Source organism: Centruroides sculpturatus, unplaced genomic scaffold (genome assembly GCF_000671375.1).
Source record: "Centruroides sculpturatus isolate CEXI.00-Female unplaced genomic scaffold, Cexi_2.0 scaffold610, whole genome shotgun sequence".
Lineage (NCBI taxonomy): Eukaryota > Metazoa > Arthropoda > Arachnida > Scorpiones > Buthidae > Centruroides > Centruroides sculpturatus.
The window spans coordinates 386,732-411,939 of record NW_019385271.1 but is presented as its reverse complement, the minus strand read 5'-3'; the positions used below and the strand labels follow the sequence as shown (position 1 = coordinate 411,939).

The following is a 25,208-nucleotide window of genomic DNA, read 5'->3' as shown; positions in this document are numbered from 1 at the left end:
CCTGAAAGTTTATAACATTTACAATCTTTATAATACCAATACTTTCGTCTGTTCTACTTATTTGACAAGAGCAATGAAGACCGAAACTATGAAAATTGCTTGAGACCATGATATTATTGTTTATAATTACAATACGAACCTCAATTCGGGATCCACAACGGTTGTCAGATCGTCTACAGCACCCATTTTACACGTTCCTACGGGATGATAAATAGTGGCAGTTAAAGTTCTAAGCACGCATTCGAGATATTCATCGCTGAGTCTTAAAAATCTTTCGCATCCTGGAACAGGAGTCGAATATAATCGAGATCCGAACTTTCTAAAAGGTTTCGATTCACCAATTTGTATCGTTATTTTCATTGCTGCAACGTTAAATTATTATTACATTTCTAATTTATAAGATTAATATAACATTGTACAATTTTAAATATAGTAAAAAGCTTTACAATTTTTTGTAATAAGAAATATTAGTCCATGTTAACGCTTTTCTTGTCAAACAAACCCTTTTATTTCACAAACAACTGTCTAATTGTCACAACTGCTGATTATTAGACTGCAATTTATAAAATAAAAGTGTTTGACATGGCAAGCATTGATAATTTGTTACAGAAAAATTAGTAAATTTAGTGCTACAACGTAGTTTCTTAAATGAAAATCGATAGTAAAATGTTTAAACGAGTGACTAAATAATGTGTACTATTCATCGCATCGAAAGTTTACAAAAAGAAATTTTAATAAATTTCAGTTGAAGCTTTAACTTCAAACTTATTTCCACATAAAAATACAATCAATATAATGAATCAAATATATAATATATTTAAATGACAAAAGGCGCACAGAACAATTTTATTATCGCCTAAATTTTTACCTTGACTATAATGCATTGTATAGTCCGTTAATAATATTTTTTAACCAAATATCTGATTTTCACAGAATTTAGGATGTTATTTATTTTTCTATAACAGGTTTTTAAAAAAGATATACGATGATTTTATAGAATTCGATAAAAAAAATTTGTTATCTCCTGATGATAAAAAATCAAATATAAATTTTGTTGTAATAGATCTGCAATATGCTTCCTGCCGACTATTAGAATATTTAAATGACTATAAAATGCTCTTTTAGTTTAATATATTTATGTTATATAATTTCTTTATATTATACAAATATTAAATATCCAAATGAAATTTTCGAAACAAAAAAAAATTCTCTACTTACCATCTATAAGTCTCAAGACATCTTGTGGATGAGATAAATAATTCGGTTGGATAACAGGATGATCGTAGGGATTAGTGCTTCTGAGTTTTACATAACCTCGACTTTTTGGATGAATTAAAGTAGGATATATGGTGAAAACATCCCGATTTAAAATAGGCCCATAATATAATTTTCTAACCTAAATCCGAAAAGAAATATTTAATTTAAAAATTAATAGACTAATAGTTGAAAAAGTATCATACGGTGGTCGAATGACGAAAACTGCAAAACAACAACCTTACACCATAAACAGTACTGTACATAAATATTTATGGGTAGATTAAACAAGATAAAGCGAGTTCCAATCAGGTCTAAAATAATAGCGATAGAATAGTCAAAGGATCATTATTCTGTTGCTGTTATTTTCTCACTGTCACTCTTTCTTGTCGGAATCGTGCTTCGTTCTGCATCTTAATCTATACGACCTATAAGCTATTGATCGTCATTGGTATGGTTACTGAATAAATATGTAGTAAGACGAATAATATTACTAATTATAACTGAATATTCGTAAACATTTGTTACTGAATAAATGTAAAGACGATATTATCTATATTATGGCGTGGAAAAAAGTTAGAACACTACTTATAGTGCTGTCGTAAATCCGGAAAGACTCGTGACTTAAACTTTAATAATTAAACAGAAATAATATTTTATAAAACACGTTAAGAAAAACCCATTTATATTTAATGAAAAAAAAAATTCCAGTAACGAGTTGCATAACTTTCCCGGAAAAAAATGTTGAAATCGTTGTGACGCCATATGTTAGAGGTTTTATTTTAAAAGTTTTTATATTATTAATTACTATAAAATGGCAAAAAATAATCTTAAATTTCAGGAAAAGGATGGGTTTTATTCAAAAGGTAATGGTAAATATCAATAAAATGTAAATTCTTCATTTAAAGTCTGCAAGTCGCCCTTCTATCTTTCTACCCCTTGACCTTTAATCACCAAAATTTAATAGAATCAATCCTCTTAATACGCAAACCTACCTCTAAAATTTCAGAAATTTTCAACAAAAGTTATTAAGCTTCAAAGTGGGTGAACAAAATCAGGCTCCAACACAAACTAATATCCATACATAAAGGAAAACAACATTCAATTTTCTGCCTTTCTCGACATTTTAAAGTCGAGTCCAAAAACGTGAAAATCTCGGGGAAACTTTTTAGACGCCTGTCATAAATTCAACAAGATCTACAACAATGAAATAGTAAAAGACAAAACTCAATACAACTGGAACAACCTACCAATGCAAATTGCTGAGCTAATTTTATCCAATATTTATAATCCAATATTTATAAATACAGTATATATTTTTGGTTAAGAGAAAAACATATGATTCTTATGCGTCTTTACGTCTCTAAAAGTACTTTTAAATATGTGTATGAAATTAACAATAAATATGATTCAATAAATATAAAATAAAATTTCAATACTTGACTTGATTATTTATGCCAAAGGCTGGAATAAAAATTTCTCCTCCATCAGAAGTCAGACTGCCAGTTACAAAATACAGTTCGATATCTGGATAATCATCAGAAGAATTCGCAAAACGGGTATTGATGAAAGCCAAACCTTCGACTCCACCTAATGTGGTCCACGGACCTATAAAAGCGGTTTCTTTATTATATTATTTAAACACTGTTGTCTGTTCAAATAAACATATCAATAAAAGTCTTACCAGAACCATATTTGAAATAACGTAGAGCATTGAATGGAGTTAGAACACGGTAGGCGACGATAGCAACTGGTTTGTCAATTAAGAAATCCATTCCAAGAGGAAAAATGTGATCTTGAAGATTAAGGCCTACTGGAAGATCTGACACGACTGGAATCTGTATGATAATAATTAGTTGATAATTTGTTATTCGATAAGACGTACAGATAAGAGCTTACGTGTTAGCTAAAATTAGTAAAAATTGAAAATTACTATTCTATATGTAGTCAGCCAGATGACTGTGCTTACAAATATTAGTGTTTTTACCGTGAGGAATTTCAATAAAGTATTAGATTCTGACTCCTTAAGTTATGATAGATTTAGACTGGGACATGGTCCTCTATGGCTGCGTCATTGTGGCCTATCCCACTGCTTTTTAAATACTTTTGTAATTCGCAATATTGAGACCGGACACTTAGTACTTATACAGTGCGACTGTAAAGTCAATTCGCAGTGGGCGGGAAAACGGGAGGTACTTTCAGGAACAAAGTAATGTTGCCACAAGCAGACCGCGCAAGACCAACGAGAAGGATAGGGCAGGGAGCAATTTTATCACGTGAACAACTTATTTCTGTGCAGAATGTCTCTCGTGCTGTGTTTTTCAATACTTGTATACTCGAATTTCAAAAAATTAATTTAGATTCAGAGAAAAGAAATAATTGCAAGTTTTTATAGCAGTTTCGTTTTAAAAATTTTTTACTGGTTTTATAAGTTTATAACATTATATAATATCTTAAATTAGAAGTTAATTTGTTTGTTTGTTTGTGTATGTATGTGTGTATGAGTGAGTGTGTTTGTGTACAATGTACTTTAAAAAAATATAATTATAAAGTAATAATGGTACCGTAATAATTATTGATATACATATATATATTATATTACATAAAATTTTTCAAAATGCCAAGGTGTTGTAGTGTCAGTGGCCGTAAAACCAATTATAGAATTGAAAAGGAAACTTTTCCTATTTTTTTCTTTACAAGAAGAGCCACTGAGATTATATTTGACTGAGAAAAATTCCTACAGATCTGAGGGGATTAAAAATTTCTGTAATATGTATAAAACATTTTGAAGAGTCAAATATTATTATAACTGACTAAAATGCCTAGTGATAGGTCAGCTAAAAAATTTCTAAAAAAAATTCCGAAATTAAAAGAAGTAGCCAAATTTACTTAAATATTTAAGTAGTGTAGGAAATACATGTAAAAGGTTTGCAGATGTAGAAGAGAAAAATCTTCACAAAGCAATAAAACAAAATCTTTTGTGTGTGAAAAATACAAATTGGATAGAGCCATCAGAAATCTTCAAGACCAATATTGCAACACATTACAAAGTAAGAATCCAGGAAAAAGTAATTGGACCATTCGGCCGAGCCACATGGCCTTGATCAAATGCGGTGCAGCTTTACCATCATACTGTATATTGATACTATGTGAATTAAATTGAATCAAATTCATATGTCATAATTACTTAATGCTGACTTTTATATCTTATAACAATGAAAAGTCGTTAAACTAAAATAAACAATATCCAGTCAAAAAGAAGTGCACAATCCGGCAAAACAGGCAAATGGATAATACAATCATTCCCATTTTTTAAGTACAGTGTAGTTGTAAGGAGGTATAAGACAAATGCAGCTGTGTGATTGTATTAATTATTAATTATTGTATAAATATGTATTAAATATGTATTAATTATTGCAGGCGACGTTAATCCGGACGAGGGGCAAATAAAAAGGACAATATTTCAGGTATGGTGTCTCGATGAATGTTTCTTTTTATTTATTTATTATTTTTTTTTTCGAGAGTAGCCGCGTTATCTGTTGCTATTACCCAAAGCATCCGTTAATTCGACAAAAATGGTGAGCTGACAGGAATAGTGGATCTTCCAAAACGCTGACAAGTGATGACTGACAAGCAAGGATAAACATTGAAAGACTGTAAAGTATAGCAAAATTACCCAGTTTCTGTTTTAATATAATAAAATATCGGACAATAATTTTTGACTCTCCTTCGTGTAAAGCATATTTATACACCTAGAATATTGTGTTTTGTGTGAGATTCTTGCTTGAATTAGTATGGATGAATATTAAAAATTTATTATGTTCTATAAACGTAATTTAGTTTGTTTTTTAGGTAATGTATGATTATAATATAATTGGTATGAACAGATATATGGTAGGGTGTTGTGCTTTGTTCGCGTGACTTGTCATTAAGAGAAAAAATTAGCAATATGATAATTCACTGTAGATAGGTTTGAGAAATGAAATGGGGTAACAGCAATCAACGTGGATCTTCAACATTATCTCTAAGAGTATTATGCAGGTTCTCTTAGAGATAATCCTCACAAAGACTAATTGCAACGTTATCAACTTTGATGTAAATGAAACTGATTATTATTGTTTTAAATTCAATTTCATAGAGTTTTTCTAAACTTACCTTGAATTTGTTTAAGTGTTTTCTAATGCCGATACCTGAGAGCATTAACAACTGAGGAGAGTTGATGACTCCAGCTGATATAATTATCTCTTTTCTTGCATAAACAGTATAAGATCTCTTGAATCGATCGAACTGAACTGCTTTAGCTCGTTTATATTCATCGAAAATAATCTAGAAATGAAATATTTTATACTGAATTGTAAAATTTCAATTATTAAGTTTAAACATGGAAGAAATTGTTCACAATACGTTATACAGTATTTATTACATAGTATACGTTATACATTTATCATATTTACGTAGATCTAATTAGATTTCATTAAGTAATTAACATATATAAATAGTTGACTACACCAAATTCTTTCAGCATCAAATTACACAATCAAAACTGAATCTAAGATACAGATAATTTCTATAAACAAAAAAATAAAATAAAAATACTTTTATCGATATTTAAAATTAAGAAAATTTTTAATATTGAAAGGTGAAAACGTTTTCGCTGGAAAATTTCAGCTTTCATTAGACATTTTCAAGTAAAATAAAACAAACCTCTTTCAAGCAACATTTCAACTCATGATATTGCTCTGTGTTCTGAGTTTTATTGAATCAATTGATCTATCAATATAATCAGAATTTAGCGAACAGAATACTACAATCATACTGAACATTCGTCGATTCCTAAGCAGTACTAATTCAAGTCACAACATCTATCTTTTAGGACAGAAGAGGAGTTTCTGTTAGTGGAATTCGTAAATCGTTTCATCACAATCAATTCAGAAGTTTATTGCTGCACTTTAGGAGGTGATCGAACAATTCAATTGGGAATTGTTCGATCATCCTCCATTAATATTACTAGTTATTATTATAATTGTTAATGTAGATTTTTTAATTCATAAAAATCGGACAGACGGCATTGAAATCACATTTTTACATACATTACTGCTATAAAAAATGTGATTTCAATTAGGATCCTCGCAATTTATCATCATAAACTGTCATTCCGTGTGCTGGAAAGTTATATCACGTTCATTAATCAAACAATTAATCGCGGTATTTAAAGTTTATTTTAAAAATAGTAAAAATATGAATTTATTCTGGAAAGTTATTTTTAGTAATAACCTTTAACGTTCTTTTTAAAACTCTTCGAATTTATGATAAAAAATTATATATATCTCAATATTGTGTTCTTACCTTAGTTACAAAGGAGAACAACAAGATATGTAAATTAGGACGATGTAGAATTGGTTTCAAGAATGCTTTATTGGTACTGCATCGCCTTCCAAATCTTGTTGTTGATGATGGATAATTGAAACCTATTAAATATATGTGCATCTTGAATTACAATGTAAGAATAATATTTTAAAAAGACGCTGAACAATTCTACCTAGTATACTATATTTTTAAACTGGTATTCTATTCATTTAATAATTTCACTATTACAATTGTTGTAATCAAGTTTATTGAAATGCCATCGCTCAAAATAACTGATATAATAAGAACAATTAACATATAATATCTTTTATTTTCCAAAAATGTATTATGATTTCATTAGGAATGCCTGAATATAATTTTGATTTAAATCGAGTTCCCTTATGTTTTTTTTTTTTTTTTTACAAATGCCTCGAAATAATTCTCAGAAATAAAAAACCGACAAACGAACACATCCATAAATATAGCAAGTAGCAATCTGATAAATCGATATGTTTTAACAAAGTCTTCTGTAATAATAGACAATATTAAAAACTTTTTTTCTTGCTTTTAGAATAATTTTGTATAATATACAGTAAATTATACCAAAATGTTATTAAAATAAATTAGTAAGAGAATCCTCTGTATTGAATGGAGTCAAGATAATTCCTCTTCTGTATTACAAGTTTATTATAACAAATAGGCTATTTCATCAAAAGAAGAAAGAAAATTTTCAACATTGCTTTAAAAATCTATTTACTGATGGTTAACTGTAACAACCATAAATGTAAAATAATGCAGTGGTATCATTAGTATGTCATTAATAAATCCAATACAGTAGAACCTCGATTATCCGACCCAATTGGGGACTAGGGTTGGTCGGATAATTGAAAAGTCGGATAACCGAAAAGTATGAAAAAATCCATTATTAGTGTAGTATATTATTATATCCCATGTAATTAGTATATTAGTATATCGCTATTAACCTACTTCGAGTTGAATTTTCATCGATGTTAAGCCTAACAAAAATTTTTAAAATAATAATCGTCGCTATTGTATCGTTAAAAATTAGAAAATTAAGTCTCGTTTAAATACTGGCTCCCTTTCATGGTCGAATGAGTGTTGCCAGCTAAAACACGTAAAAATAATATTAAAGTAGCCAAGACATAGCCAAATATTGTAGCGCCACATCACTAGCGGACATTTGAAATTTACCGACTAGGGCGGTCGGTTAACCGAGGTGGCGGTTAATCGGGGGTCGGATAATCGAGGCTCTACTGTACTATTTTAATTCCAATGATAGCCTTGATAGAATTAACAAGTTGATATTACTATAATAATATAATCATTATTACGTATTACTAATTACAAAATGCTTTCGTCTACTAACTAAGTCTTCGTATAATTGTTGCATGACTTAATAATTATGAAATAAACTATGAAAATATATTATATAAAAACCTGTTTGAATGGCATCGTTATAATCACTTATAGGATACCCCAGTAATTGACCAGCTTCCAAAAATGCATTTCGAAGAGGAGTTGCATATCGTGGAGAAGAAACTGTTTGCGGGCCACCCGTACTATGAAAACCTTGAAGAAATTATGCAATAAAGTTTTATTAGTAATAATTTAAAAGTTTTCCATTTATATTCGGAAACATATTGACTTGAAGTATGACAATTTTCAGTTTCCTAATTACTAGAATAAGCTTCTACAGTTGAATTTATTAACGTAATTATGAAATTAAACTTTGCGATAATTATCATTAAAACTTGCTGCATATTGAAATGTAGTAAGTTTAAATGCTTTCGTCAACGTAATTCAGTAGAGGAGAAGATGGTATTATTGAACCCCATTTTCATTATAGTGAATTGTAAACAAGGTATCATAACTATACCCGCATTTTTTGTGCGAAAAATACTGGAAACTGTTAAACTAGATGTTCCTAGTTGGATTTTTCGCTAGTGTAACTGTAAGTATGGTTTTTGAAGGCTTCTGTACAAAATGTCAGAAAGTGGGCTTAGGGAAAACAGGGTGGTAATATGGAACCTTCAAAAAATGCTTTAATGTATCCAAAAACAAATAGGAAAGTACAAAGAATGTTAAATAATTACAAAATTATTTATTCCAATGTATTTTATCGCAAAATGATTTAATAGTAATAATGAAATGTACAAAGAAGCAGCTAATCATTTACAAAAATCATAAATATAATGCTCCTACAGTTGTTTTTTTAACTCTTTCCGCACTAAGAGGGCCTCTTTTTGAAACCCCAATATGGGTTCGAACAGGCCCCCCACAATGGGGTGCTGAGTGGTGAGGGACGGGACCGACATATCCGAACGGACCACCCAACGAAAAATTCCTGGGGATTTTTCGACCCGTTCGGATTCTAGTCCGGGTTTCCCAGAGCAGTAGGCTAACACCTTGACTGCTCGGCCATCCGGCCGCTGATGCTCCTAGTGTTAAATATCTATTTTTACTTTTTTCATTTTCCTTCTATTTTTTATTCATCTACAACATACTTTTACAAATGTTAGACGGATTCCATATTAAAAGCACCAATGCGGTCCGTATTTCACGCATCGCCATCTTGAATTAACTTATGTCTGTCAAGACCAAATTTTAAAAAAAAAACGTGAACATCACATAGATTAATATGTACCCCTAAGTCTCCGGAACGGAATACATGCACCGGTGAACTTACAACAACACGATTTATATTTTAAAAATAATTAAATTCACTTAGCATTCAAAACTTCGAATTTCGAAAAACACAAATATGCTGATTCACTAGGGACAACCGTTTAACTGAAGTGAAACGGGTTTTCCCCTTGCTTTGGATGTCTGCCTAGTGCAGTTTAGCCACAATCCGCTACAGTTCGTCTTTATTATAAGTTTGAAAATTGAGAGGTTCCATAATACCTGCAGGGTTCCGTAATACCACCTTCTCCCTAAACTGATTTTGCAACTTAACTGGTTTTTCAAGACAGATTTTCAACCCAACTTTTATTGAATATAATTTCGAGCAAACTTTGAGATTTTTATTCTCCCCCTCAGTAAATATAATAATTTTCGTAAAGTAATTGTATACATCAGGGGTCGGCAACCTACGGCACGCGTGCCATGTCTGGCACGCGAGACGATTTTCAGTGGCACGCTGAAATTAAAATATTAAATTAAGCTAGTAATACATACAATTGTTTTATGATAATTATATTTTCTGCAAAAGAGAAAAAATTTCTCAAAGTTTGCTTGAAATGTATATGAATTGTTCGAAATATATTTAATAAAGCTTGAATTGAAAGTGTTGGAGTCTTGAAAATCCGGTTAAGTTCAAAATGAGTACTGAATTACGTTGACGCAAATATCTAAACAGAATATCGGTAATCCGTCAAAAAAGCAAATATATTAAGTTTTATCTTTACCGTTATTAAGTATGCGTATATCAGTATTATCTTCAGATTTAAGAAAATAAGGAAAGACATCTTTCCAACTCCAGCCATAGGCCCCTTGTCGTGCCCAATTGTCGTAGTCTCTGCGATTTCCTCTGACGTAGAGCATGAAATTGAGAACACTCGAACCGCCTAACACTTTACCTCTCGGCCATCTAGAACGCTTGATTATAATATAAAACAATTTTTTAGTCATAACTTTCCTGAAAATCTGTTATTCTCAAATACATTTATTATAATTATAAATTATGATACGTATGCAAAATATGTTAAGCGTTTATATTCAAATTATATACTATAATAATATGCTGACATCTTATGAAAAAATTTCAAAAGTTATTGTATCTTATTAAAAATAAGATACTGCAATGTATTGTGACTATAATAAAATAATTACAGGTATATACAAACTTATTCCACAATATCTTATTAACAGTAAGTGTTAGTTAACTGGATTAAAAGTATGAAAAGTATTTTTAATAATTTGTTTATTGAAAAATAAATAATAAAAATCGAAAATTACATTGAATTTTAATAATGTTTAAGTCTAAACTAATAATATTATAATAGAATATTATTATTGTAACTCTCTCGCCAGTAACTACCTGTCGAAATGGAATGACTTAGTAGTTCCAATGAAGCAAAGAGTCATACCGGATGAAGTATACTCTTTCAGTTGTTCTCCATGTCAGAAGCGGCTGAGTTATAAACATCTGGCTTTAGCTATACAAGCACACCCACTTCTATGGGGATAACAAAAAATAGTTGTTCCATGACAAAACGTGACACCGGCTGGCACGTAGCCCGGATTAACAAGTCACTTTCGTGGGTTAGGCAGCAGCCTATGTTCGAAACTCATTCAATCTCTCTTGACCATTAATGGAGAACGCAGTAGTGGCCCAAATAGGGCTAATACATCGCAAACACATTTACCACATCATTCACACACAATAGATAACGTATCAACTCAGCCAAAGTATTTCAGTGGCAATCCAGTTACTGACCATCAACGGGCTTCAATGGAATGAAGTGGACTCAAGAAATGAATGAATTCATTACCTCTACCTACAACACGATTACGAAACTCGAAACATGCATGACAGTACATACACATACTACACAGACACATACTACATGTCGAATTCACACAAAAGTACCAACATTCCAGTGTTACAGAGCAAAAAGTTCTTGATTACAAAAGAACAAGTTTACACAACAACCTTATTCCATAAACAATGCTTGAACATATCAAATAAGTTGCAGAAAGAATAGATACATCTATAGATACAGACAGCATTAGATCATATGGAAGATTAGCCCTATGATGAATGTCCTAGGTCTCTGAGACCAGGCGCGACTTTTGCGAAAAAATGTGTATTTTTACTTTATTAGGTAAATCTTTTAGGTGCTTTCCTAGCTCTGCTGATACCTTTGAAATCAGGCTTTACTGCGTGGCCATCTTGCTTTCGCTTCAGTGTATGGCCATCTTGGGTCGGTGAAACCCAGGACCTTCATTCGTAGAAGTGAAATTGATGTGTGCTTTCAGTACATAAATGTTGCCTTATTTTACTTATTTGTTTGATAATTAATACTTCGTATTTACATGATTCTAAATTGAGAATTGCGAGTTACTATTTTATACATATTGATCGAAGTGTGTAAATAACAGTGTTTTCTTATCAAACACGCAATGCTATGCAGGAAAACCACTTTTACGGGTGCAACTTTCGTTACAATTGTAATAGCTCGCTTTATATTCCAGTTATTTATGAAAAAGTAAAGAAACAAGTGGCAAAAATTCTGTTTTGAAAGTTCAATTTCGATACATTAAAAAACACTAAACTTTTATTGCTCTATTTGTAGCTTTCTGATGCTGAACATGGCATTTCTGAAAAAATAAAAAGCACGATGTAGATATTGCAAAGACAGGAAAACTCAATACACCCGTGAAAAATGCAATATCTACATTTATTTACAGCATTCACGTTTTGTTTGTGAATGCCGAATAAAGTTAAATGAATAAAAAATAATATTCAAACAATTTTCTCATTGTATGTTAGATAAAAGTTTTAAAAAGTAATCCATTATATATAATCTTATGTATTAATAAAACTTTCGTAAATATATTTGCTTTTTACTTATCTTATTATATAGTTCCAAGTTTTTTTGCATAAAAATGTTACGTAGTTAGTCGCGCTGAGTCTGATAGAGCCAGGCCATTTATTCCCGTAATTTTTCAAGACCATTCACCGCAGGGTTACTCAAGACACCCTCTGACAATAAATGAACTGTTACTCACGAAAATGTAGATAGCATAATATGCATCATCCAAAATAAACACATAAAGTTATCATATTAGCTAAAACGATATAAAGTACTATACTATTTAAATAAACAGACACTACTAAAGTACAGAATGAACCCAAATCACTTAGCATATAAAATCAGACTAAGTTAGCCAGAGAATTTTTAGCATAATAGAAACATATTGCGCATAGAAAAACCATCTTTCTATGTCAATAAGAAGGCGCCATCTTGAATTCATCTCAGCATGTTTAAATGGGAAATGGGGTCATGCCATGCATGATATAAGGCTATAATTTCAAGAGAAATGCAATGCTACACTTGTTCACCTAACTTTAATCAGTGAAAAGTTATAAAGTGAATCTAGCCAATTTTCTTATATAGTGTGATAACACTATGCTGGAATGCTTCCAATTCACCTTAAAATCGAAACCATCATACTTTACACTATACTGTTTATATTTCATACTTTACACTATACTGCATATGTTTCAATGCAAATTCAATGCATATAGATCACAGTATCAAGATAATAACCACTGTCCTGTAAAGTTTGATTCTAAAAAAAACTCTCTCTAAATATCTAAACAGTTTTCATGATTTTACATAAGCATATAAAAGACAAATTATTTCTTAAAATAATACAGTATTTGTAAAAAAAATTAATTTCTGGTTGGCTACACCTGTAACACTATACTTATGGAAATCAAAATCCTGTAAAAACACAGTGTTTGCGACACCCATAAGTGTAGTGTTACAGGTTTAGTCAATCACAAAATACCGTATGACAATTCGTTTATTATTAGCGATTATTCATTCATGGAGATTGGCTCACTCGCTCTGCTCGTGTGCCAAACTTCCATTTATGCCCTAATCGCCTATATTATAAACTAATTGCACAATATACTATTAATATGTTTTTATGTAACTACATACTTTTTCATCAATGCCAAAACAAGAAAATCTCTGCGGTTCCGTCAGATATTGCCAATCCATAGAAGTTCTCTGAAAACCAAAAGAGAAAAGAGGAACATCTGTGGCAATGTTTTCGTCATTACCAGCTTCTAAAAGAAGAACTTTATTCTTGGGATTTGCGGACAGTCGATTAGCTAAGACTGCTCCTGCTGATCCTCCTCCTACTGTAAAATTGAATATTAACGTTAAAATACTTTAAAACTTTACAGTAATTGTCGAGATGTCGACTATAAACTTGTACGTTTATAGTCGAAATATATAAATCATATATTTTTGGTTCTACTAGAAGAAAAAAAGATGAAGGTATTAAAGAAAATTGTGATATCAGTATGCAGTAGAACTCAATATATTTTTTAAGGATTTTTTTTGTTTTGTTTTCTTCTTACATAAATGTAAAATTACGAAAAAATTTATATTTTTCTTTCCCTTCTGACTTTTGTATAATATATAACTTCAATTTTTAAAAAATCAAGCCAATAATGACTATAAAACTTCAAAAAAAGAGTTAAAAAAGTATAAAAAAAGAGAAAATATTTTGCAGAGAATGTAAATAAAAGTTTTTTCTCTGCAAATTATTTTCTCTTTTTTTATACTTTTTTAACTCTTTTTTTGAAGTTTTATAGTCATTATTGGCTTGATTTTTTAAAAATTGAAGTTATATATTATACAAAAGTCAGAAGGGAAAGAAAAATATAAATTTTTTCGTAATTTTACATTTATGTAAGAAGAAAACAAAAGAAAAAATTTCTGACTCCATCGAATTTTTATAATCTTTTTGGCATATAATTTTTAAGGGATCAAACAACATTCTCTATATCTATTTAAATGAAGGACTGCACTTTGCGCTAATTCACAATACACGGATCAAACGGTTGTTCAGATATTCGTTTCAAACGTTTACTTGATGTGTCTTTTCGTTTGAACATTTTACATATTAACGATACACTTTTTTTAAATAGCATTTACATGAGCGCGCTTACCTAGCTTCTGTTGAACTCCACGCAGTGTTAAACTATTATCTCGTATAGTTTTGTCCATCAACGCATATTTTATTTCCAAACGTTATGCTTTTCGTCCTGCTTTCTCTGATGTAATTCTTTTTTTAGTACGTCATTTACTAGCACACTTTGTTCTTCATATAGTCGAATACATAAATCCACACGGCGGATTTGTGTATTCCTATGTTTGTTGCCATGTCTGTTGCCTTCACACCCTTTTCGTACAACTGTAATAATATTTTCATTACATCGAACGTTATCGTTTTTCTTTTATTTCCTGTGATCGCTTTCGACAAACTATCGGAAAGGAACATACTGTATCTTCGCTTTGGCACTCGAAACTCTTTTCGTAATCTTTCCAATTAAATTCGCTAATGCAAATGAAAATCGCACACTTCCAAACTTCGACTAGCAACACCACACACGTATATAAATAGTATATCTCCGAATGTGGAAATTTTCTTAAAGAGGAACACTTTCAAGAGGAAAAAATTTTAAACATTTCTTTTTGGGGAAAAATTGGGATTTTTTAAATTAAACTTTTTATATACGAAAACTTCTAATGCAGAAATTTCCTAATCTTAGTGTTATCAATACAATAGAAATTTAATAAAAAATGGAATTATATTTTGAGATTCGGATTATTACCGTGAGAAAAGGGTCGCCTTAGTCGTAAACATCATTAATTTTCGTTCAACAACAGGCTTCGACACCACACACGGACCTCATGACTTGCATTTTGGGGAATTTTATGAGTGATAGAGCAAGAGATTCAATGGCTTTATAACGGAGTGCAATAGAAACTTCGGAAATCATTACGAACAGAATTTATGGATTATTTATTGACGTGAATAGAGAAGGACCAGGATTAACTTTCAGAACGACGCACCGAAAATCAATCTATAGACTAATACTAACTAACTTTAATACTGAAATTATCAACGAATTTCATTTGTTTGTAATTTAAATTTTACATTTAATTGCATTAGGATTTTCTTAGATTACCGTCCATTTAACGTTTTGAAATTAAAATTATGCTTTTAATTGTCTGGAAAATTTCAAGTGTAAAAATTTCGAACTTGAACTTAAAAATTAATCCTTCCAAAATTTTAAATTTTATGCTGAGATAGCCTCTTCTTAAATGTGGATTGACTATTTGATCTAACTTGTCCGTAATTAATGGCATTTTCCAGTTACAGGTATTTCATTTATTCGTCTTTTCAGATTGTCTCTTGAAAAACGTAAAACCGAGGTTTTACTGTACACGTTTTATGTAAGACACTTAAGAAACAATACCTAAAATATAATTATCTAACTTGTAAGTGTTCCTTTTACAGCAGTGGATTGGCAACGATCGTTATTTTACTACCGATGTCCAACTCATATTTTGTCAAGTTTGTTCTAAACAGGTTTGGTATATTTGGTATTATTTTTGTTTGGTTAACCAATTGAAAAATGACTTGAAATATTGAATAGAACGGATTAGATTTAAAATAACCTTTTTATTATATGTAAAATGTGAATAAATGGCATTTAGGTTAGCATAGAGTCAATAAAAATGCACAAACAACATGCAGAGAAACGTTATCTCCAATCAGTTTCGTGTAGGCCTAAAATAGAAACACGGAGGAATTTTCAAAAAATCTGCATAATGCGTTTTTAGAAGCATTATTTTTATAAAGTAAACATAACCTTTAGGGAGTTTTGCAGAAATATACAACTCATAATGTTCAAGTGAATCTACCCTATGCAAATATTACAAGAATTTGACATAAAAAGTAAGTCATTTCCTCCCAGTTGCTTTGCAAACTGAACTTTTTCTCAGTAACTTACAACAGTTATTCCAGGCGTTAAAGAGTATAAAGTGAGATTTAGATGAATTTTGTTTTTGATTCTCTGTAGATGAAATTACAGATCGTTACAGGCAGGGGCGGATCTAGGTTTTTCGGAGCCTAGGGGCTTATTGAAGTCCCTATATAGATCCGCTCCTGGTTACAAGAGATTCATATTAATGTAATATTGTAATAGGAAAAGTTGATCCTGAAGTTTCTCATATTCTACTTTTAGTAGTTTCCAATGACGTTGAAGCAACTAGCAGTTGCAAGAGCTGCTGGTGATGCTTAACGTAAGTTTAACTATATATTATGGAAATTATGTCAACTCCATTGTATCTTCAACCATTAAATGCTTTTTGTGCGACTACTTTACGGTAATACTAAATTAGTAAATAATTTTTCACTCAGACTTATTACGGCATGCCAAAAATATTGTCAAGTTTCTTTTTTTATCGCGGATAGTGCCTCCTATATTATGCTTCAAGTTGGAAAAATTCTTAAAGCCCTTTATCTGAGAATACTCTAAGAGTCTATGTCATCTGTGTTGCCCATGCTCTTTATCGAATAGATGAAAATGTAAGAATTTGATTTCTTGCAATCAATGCAGTTATAGCATAAGTGAAAAAAGTGTATCTAAGATGTTCCTGGAGAATAACACTAGAGAGGTTACGGCCGAAGTTTTCAACGCGAAAACGTGAACATCCCACGATCACGTTTTCACGTTGAAAACTTCGGCCGCAACCTCGCTATTAATTAAAGAAATGTTACCCAAATATTATTTTGTTAGCACAGCCAGATTTGATCGTTAGTATACACCAGGGAGATTGCCAAAGTGGTCTATATTGACCCCCAATAATGTGATATCGGCCATTATTGGGGTACGATAGAAAAATTAGAAAATAAAAATCACAAATATGACTATACGTATTATTATGTTATTGAATATTGTTTCAATATTGTACAGTACAATATCGCGGCCGGATGACCGAGCGGTCGAGGTGGCAGCCTACCGCTCTGGGTGACCCGGGTTCGAATCCAAACGGGTCGAAAAATCCCCAAGAATTTTTCGGGGGGTGTCCGTTCGGATGTGTCGGGTCCCGTCCCTCACCAGCAGCCTCATTGTGGGCCTGGTCAAACCCATAATCGGTTTGCAAAAAGCGATCCTCTTAGTGCGGAAAGAGCTAAAAGAAATAGTAGAATAGTATTGTACAATATTGATATCCCAGAATGGATTATGGAGCCATTTTCCGCTCAAATCGAAAATGTGGACATTAACTCGCAAGATGAACTTATTGAATTATTAGCTGACCTTAAAGCAGAAACTCTTTTTAAAAAAATTTAAATCTGATCAGTTTCTGGACGAATATAAATATAACACAAAAATACACGAAACTTTTCGATATGGTAAATTCTTTTTTGCTGGCATTTCCTATTTCATGTATGGTTTCAGCTATGATAATTCCCTTAACCAAACAGAAAAATAAGTTGAATGTGGAACTTCGAGGTGATTTAAGACTAAAACTTACAAATTTTGAACTAAATATTGTTAATCTTGTTAAGGATCATCAAACTCACCCGTCTCACTGATTATCAGTTACAAAATTTATTATTAACATATATACAATAAATGTAAAAAATGTAAAATTAATAGAAATGTATTAAAATAGTAAGAGTTTTTTTTTGTTTGTAACAAACTTTTTGGTGAGAGTCAATGTGAGGTTTCAAAAAGTTGTAGAGGGTCGACGATCAAAAACGTTTGGCAACTCCTGGTATACATGGTTGGGAGCTGCATTCTATTACGCAAAACATACACATGCAATGATAAGGTTAGTGAGAAAAAATACTTTTATTAATTAAACTTAATTATATGCTGATTTTGCTTACTTAATTTTCAGCCGATTTAAGTACTTGATTCTCATAATGCTGTAGCAATTGGGGATGCAAAGATTGTAATGTTTTGCTACTCTGTTAAAGCGAAACTGGTAATGCAAAACTGATTTTGAAATTCATACAGTAAAATGCATTCAGAATTTTCTAGTGTTTCTTGTCCCTATTTTTAAAGTTAAACAATATACGAAAACACTAAGAATAAATATGTATAATATATTATTGCTATTTACACAAAACGTGGGTATATAATCTGTAAACACTATTCTTCGAACTATCTATTTGAGAAATTTTGTAAATTTTTTGTAAGATGATTTTTAGTACTTGTATGTTATGGCCTTAGCTATAATTTAGTGCATATTTAATTGATCGAGTACAATTAAAAAGACATTTTGTGCATCATATAGAATTATAAAACACAAAAGTCGAATACCTTAGTAGTTTATTGATTTCATTACAAATCTGAAATCGCATATCCCCTAATTTTTTCGACCAATGCAGTATAAATTATGAAAATCTATTAAAGTTGATGTTAAGAATTATAAACAATAAAAGTTCAAATTGCTCACCGATAATATAGTCATATTCATCTTCGAACGTTTTTCCGCTCTCTCTTTTACGATCCACAATCGTGAAAAACGTAACAATAGTTAAAAATGTCTTTCTTAGGAGCATTATAACCTTTCAAAAATTTAAATGAAAAGCATACCCTATCAGAGATTTGTCGGTATTTATATCATCAAGACTGAAAATAATTACGGATAAATCCGCACCTAACACGATGTGCTTCGAAATTACTATCGTTTAAGATACAAAAGTTGATTAAATTTATCATTTACGTAAATCAAAATGAAGTTATTAGGTTTTGAAATTTAGTATTCAGGTTGACTAAATATTCAGAAATTCAATACTTGATTAACTTGAGTATTTATAGAATTTTATAATTGGCACTTAGAATATGTGAGATGACACAAACTTAAGTTATGTGCCAGAAAACAATGGTGTCATTATTTTCTGGCACAGGACCTGAGATGGATTTATAGAGATTAATTAATAGATTTCAGATTATGCAAAATAATTATATAAGAGCGATATATGTGTTGTAATATAACGCGACCTGTCTCTCTCATATACAGTATAAGAATGATAAAATTGGTAATATCCGGACTTTGTTTAAAAAACATGTAGTGCTGGACAGTTACAAATTATTTATTCGTCACAGAAACGATTCTTACATTAGTATGTTAAAAATATACTATATACGTCTCATTATAACGCTAAAAGGTCGTATAATTTTCTTCTACTTGCTATGAAGCATGTAACAACGATCTGCTTCAATTGATCAATTAATTTATCAACTGGAATAAATTAGATAATCATTTCGAGATTATTAATAGTTATAAAAAATTCAAAAAGCCATAAAAAAGATAAAAATAATAAGCAAAATGCTTTAGATTTTTTTCCCCATTCGTTGATCCATAAATATCTAATCTCCTTTTGTTTGAAGGTTTCCTTCATTGTAAAATATATTATAACTTAACTTTTTCATTTATTTTGTCATTTGTCTCTGTTTTAATGTTATGTACAATTTGTTTTTTGTTTGATCTCGCTGACACTTGAAACCGGTGTAATTTGGCCAGTGTCTTTAATTCTATTTGAATTTCAATTTAATTTTTTTTAACGAAAACATTTTTGCTTTCTATTTTTGAAAAGTAGTTAATCGATTTTAAAGATAGTACTTAGATATTTATCAAGGTGATTGAAGTAATAAATTTATTTAATTTTGAATATTCTGGATTACATTAATAACACTTTCCGTATATTTCGCAATCACTTTTTTCTCGGTGAACACAGATAATTTCGACTACTAATTCTCTAATCTGATGCTATTAATAAATATTAGCAATTTTAACTCTTAAGTCAGCGAATAATGATAAAATAGAATCACGCTGTAACGGAACAAAATACGCCGCAATTAATTATCATCCTCCCAAATAGCAATTATTTTCAACGGAAACAACCATAAACACGAAAGTAATTTAAAAATTATTTAATATATATACAGATTAGGACGAATTTTTAAAACAAAATGTTTTGAAATCATCGATTTTCAAAGCCAGAGAGAAATAACGGACGCAATTTCGGTTTGACGGATTAAATATGGACTTGTATAATTAACAGATTAGAGATTACGATCTATATTCTACTAATCACACATGAAACTCTGATTCTAATTGGCCATGCATAGCATTTTTCGATGCTCATTCCTTTATATGTATGTAAATTTCATTCTGCACTAATTAATGTAATTCGATCTATTATCGGTTTCGTTTTTTTTATTTTTGCAATAATGAAATGTAAATTTAGGGAATTTAATAATAAATTTCTAACTATTGATTTATAATGTCTTTATCTCGATTATTATAATTCTGATGCACCATTTTAGTAAATTATTCGACTATAACCAAGTATTTTTCGTAATATATTCCCTTATCGAACAAACTATAAACGGATGCACGAATACAAATGTACAAAATCTGATCCGTGAAGAAAGACAAAGATGTCCTCTGATTCCTCATTTAATTGGTTCTCTTATACATATCCAAAGAATTTACGTATAAAAATATATTTCCAAATTTAATTTAAATTAATAAATAAATATTTATTAACTAAAAAATATTTCTCGAATAAGATTTTTCTTTTATTCGATTTTTAATATTTTTTAGTGTAATTGTTATTTAAATAAACGAAGATTAATTCATGCAGAAATAAAAAGTGAAAAACTTCCGTTTCTAATATTAGATTATTTTGAAAATTGTTTTCTGTCTGAATCATATATTTAGGTCATAGTATAGATTAAGGATAAAAAAAATCGCCAATTACTGATTGCCGATTAATCGGTCCTGCATTATCGGCCGATTAGTGTTAATTTATTGCGTTAATAGTGTGAGATCCTGGATAATTAACTGTATAATTAACTGTATAATTATACAGTTAATTATAATGTAAAAAACACCCATTTTTCTCCGCGTGATACTTTTGTCTCCCTCGAGTCAGGTAAACAAGAGACGAGCGAATATCCTTGCAAAATCAATAATCTCTTCTTTTGTTTGAGAAAGTTTCTAAAATAAATCTCAACACTTAATTGTTGAGGCATAGAAACTTTGACATTGTTTAAAAACCTGAAGTGTTTCTGTATTTAATTAACAGAAACAAAATATATTTCTTTAATCGCTGATATTTGGACAGCAACTAGAAACAATTCTCCTTTTTTAAGTGTACCAGCCCACTGGTTGAAGGATGATTTTCAGCAGAAATAAGCTGTTTTGCGAATTGTTCCTTTGAAGGTTCCCACACAGCTACACGAATCAGTGAACAGATAAAAATCGTTCTTGAACAGTATAAGTTGACAAGTGATAAGATTCTTAGTACTGAGAGATTCTGTAGAAAATATGGTAGCTGGAATTAGGAATTGCAACTTAGAAGCATTATCATGCTTTATACATACACTGCAGCTGACACTAAACGAATGCATATTTTCTCAGCAAGATGTGAAAACTATAATCACAGTTAATAGAAATATTGTCACACATTTTAATCATTCTGCTGTAGCTGTAAGCAAATTGGAAGATTTGCAAGACAAGTTAGGTTTGCAGAAACACAAATTAATTCAAGATGTACCTATTCGCTGGAATTCTACATCTACATGTTGGAACAGCAAAAAGTCCTTGTCACATATGCCATAGATCAGGGGTGGCACATAAGGCACGTAAGGAGAAATCATCTGGCACGTAATATATTATACGATTTTTGTCTTATTAAATTATCTTTTTGATTTATCACCTGATCATCCTTTTTTCAATCAGCTTTTCTACAGTTATTCTAATTAAAGCGTATTTGTTTAATTTTTTTAAATATCGTTATTCGAAGTCTGAAACTTTGGCACGCATAAACATCTTTGAAGCTAAGTATGCTTACAATATGGCACGCGAACACAAAAAGGTTCGCCATCCCTGCTATAGAAAATAAAATTCCTACGTTGAGCCCATATCAGTGGTCTCTCGTTGAAAAAATTGTTCTACTTTTAAAACCATTCAAAGAAATTACTGTGGAAGCCAGCAAACGAGAAACCACCTCATCTTCAATAATTCCCACAATAGAAACTCTGAAATTATTCTTATCAAAAGCAAAGAGCTGTATTTCCTTTAGTGGCATTAATACCACAATAGAAGAACTAGAAAAATCAATAAAAAAAAATTTCAGCATATATAGAAAGCAAGTCTTTATGCTTGTCACCTTTATTAGATCGAAGATTCAAAATGAAATTTCAAAAAGAGGATATGGTACAGAAAATAAAAATATGGGCAATTGATAGCTTAGAAGATGCTGATAATTCCAACCTCAATAAGAATTAAATTCTGAAGCGTCTACTTCTGATGATGATCAAGATGAATCTCTGATTTATTTGATGAATTAGCTTCTGGTAAACGAAAGAATGAAGAATTGCATGTTTTTAAAAAGACAGAAAAAACTAAAGAAACGAAGAAACGTTTCGATCAAGAATTAGAAACATACTAACATTTATTTTAGCCCTTAAAAAAAGACATAGTGACCTATTTTTGTGGTGAAGTTCATAAGAACTTTTTCTAATTTGAGCAAAATAGCTATGAAATATTTAAGTGCCCCAGCATCTTCCATTGAAAGTGAAAGGATTTTCAGCACTGGAAGTAACATTTATCAGCCGGCAAGAAATAGGTTATGCCCTGAAAATAGTGAAATTCTCATGTTTTTGCATTACAATTTAAGGGTTTTACAGTTTGAATATTAAATTTAGTTTTATATGTTTAAAGCAGTGTTTCTCAACCTCTGACGAATCGTTGCCCCTTTCAACGTAGTATCGCCCCCTTCAATAAAACCGTTACGTAGTATCGCCCCTTCAATAAAACCGTTACGTAGTATCGCCCCTTCAATAAAACCGTTACGTAGTATCGCCCCCTTCACTTCAAAATTCCAATGCCGAGGGCCAAGGCTAACGCCAAATTCGTACTGCATTGAATAGACTAGTGACTAATATAATGTTATTTGTTTAATTAATTATTGTTTTTCGCCCCCAAAATATAAATTGTTACTAATTGCCCCCTCAACATGGAAAAACGCCCACATGGGGGCGATATCGCCCCCGTTGAAAAACACTGGTTTAAAGCTTAAACTTTAACTTAAATAAAAGAGATAGCTTTGAATAGGTTATATTGTACCTTATATGTATCGATAAAAGGAATAATTTGAATTGTAATATTTTTTTAATATTCAGTTTGTCATTTCATAAATAATAAATATATAACATAAATTTATTATTTTTTTATTAATAGCATTATACTAACATTCTAACAAAAATACTAAAATGTAAAATTGGTCGATTATCAATACGATTAATCGGCAAAGTGGCCGATACGGCCGATTAGCGATTACTTACCGATTAATCGGTACATGCTTAGTATAGATCATCGGAAATTACTTTCATTAAAAGTTTACATGTCGGAATATTTCTGTAAATTTTACCCATTAAAATAGAAATAAACGAAATTTTGATGAGTTTTATTTAAATAATCAAACTTAATACTAAGTACTTCGACTCGAATTTGAATGTAATGTCTTAAATTCCGTATCAATCGGCATCACGTATAAACACAATAAACTCATGTTCGAGAATGTAAAATAAAATTCTTTACACGACTAATTCCAATTTATTTTAATTTCAAAGAATATGCACGTTTTTCTAAGCATAAGTTACTCTCCTTCAATTCAGCAGACTAAGATGCTAACATTTTAAAACAATTTTAGGATATAAATGTACCAGAAGGGTATAAAGACATATGAGAAAGGCACAAAAAAATTCTGTCTTAAGAAAAATTTAAAATTAAAAAATAATTCATTCGATATCTTGTGAATGAATTCAATATCAAGTTATCATTTTCCAGAAAGTATTGCGTTTGTAAAACATCGAATATTTTTATATGCTCTACATATGAAGTGTTTCTATAACTTCATACAATTGTGAATTGTCACAGTTGTATGAAGTTAGAGAAACACTTCATTCAATATTTTTAAAATTGTGTAAACATTGATGATAATCTTTTATTCCGAAAATGTTTATATTTTAAATTAGAAGAAATGAGTCGAAAATAAATGATGTTACAGTAGAACCTCGAAAACTCGGCTCTCGATAACCCGGCACTCCGGATAACTCGGCCACACCCTGGCAGGGCAAAAAAATCCTTAGTTAATTAATTTTCATTATAGACAGCTTTATAAAAGTATAAAAGCTCTCATAAAGTATTTTTCTGAGGTCTGTCTTATCAGGTAAATTACTGTACACAGTGTATTCATTAATTTTCATTTTCATGTAGTAAAGGCTCTATGCCTTCATAAAGGACGTACTTTTCCTTTGTTTAAGGGTATTTGGGCAGTTTATTCTCTGTTGTATTCTCAAGTAAACAATACATACAAGTACAGTACATTATTTTCTGAGGAAACACTCATACTTATTTTTTTTAACCCCATTCCCGATAATCCGGCATTTTCACAAACTCGGCGACCCTTCGGTCCACATTAGGCCGAGTTTTCGAGGTTCTACTGTATTACAAAAGAAAATTTTTCTGTTAACTTACATTAAAGTTAATTTTTACGTTACAATGATATTTTGACTGACTTTCTGACATGTTTATTTTCAAATAATGGGATTGAAATAGGATGTACTGTATAGTTCCTAATATATATATATATATTTATATTTATATGTATATCTATTTTTTCATAAATAAATCTCACTTTAACTTGTAAAGTGTCATTTAAAAAAAATATAGTGTAAGCCAGAGATAGTTTGATTACCGGAAAAGACCGGCTAATGCTGGTATTTTAACCTTTTCACCAAATTTTAAAACTGGCGTCATCTGTTATATTTTATTTTAAAACTTTTTATATTTTTTATCACTGTATTGTAAAATGGCAAAAAGCTTAATTTCGATGTTAGGAATGGGTTTTATAAAAAAATCCAATAAAGTCCAATAAAGGGAACAGTGAGAAATCGGTGAATCACCCTTTCATCAGTAGTGTAGCTAGGATTGAGCGATGGAGGCGGCAGTTTTTGCATTATA

The 25,208-nt window shown here is 30.6% G+C and overlaps 1 protein-coding gene across 1 annotated transcript; it reads right to left on the bottom strand.

Moving 5' to 3' along the window:
• Positions 1-126: 126 nt before the first annotated feature.
• Positions 127-20,966, bottom strand: LOC111636973 (glucose dehydrogenase [FAD, quinone]-like; the record flags this gene model as incomplete). Its single annotated transcript, XM_023382361.1, has 11 exons — positions 127-362; positions 1,219-1,396; positions 2,699-2,862; positions 2,939-3,092; positions 5,410-5,580; positions 6,601-6,722; positions 8,059-8,190; positions 10,029-10,218; positions 13,296-13,498; positions 18,624-18,652; positions 20,953-20,966. Coding segments are annotated over 11 exons (1,593 nt in total), but the record flags the coding sequence as incomplete, so codon positions are not given.
• Positions 20,967-25,208: the final 4,242 nt, after the last annotated feature.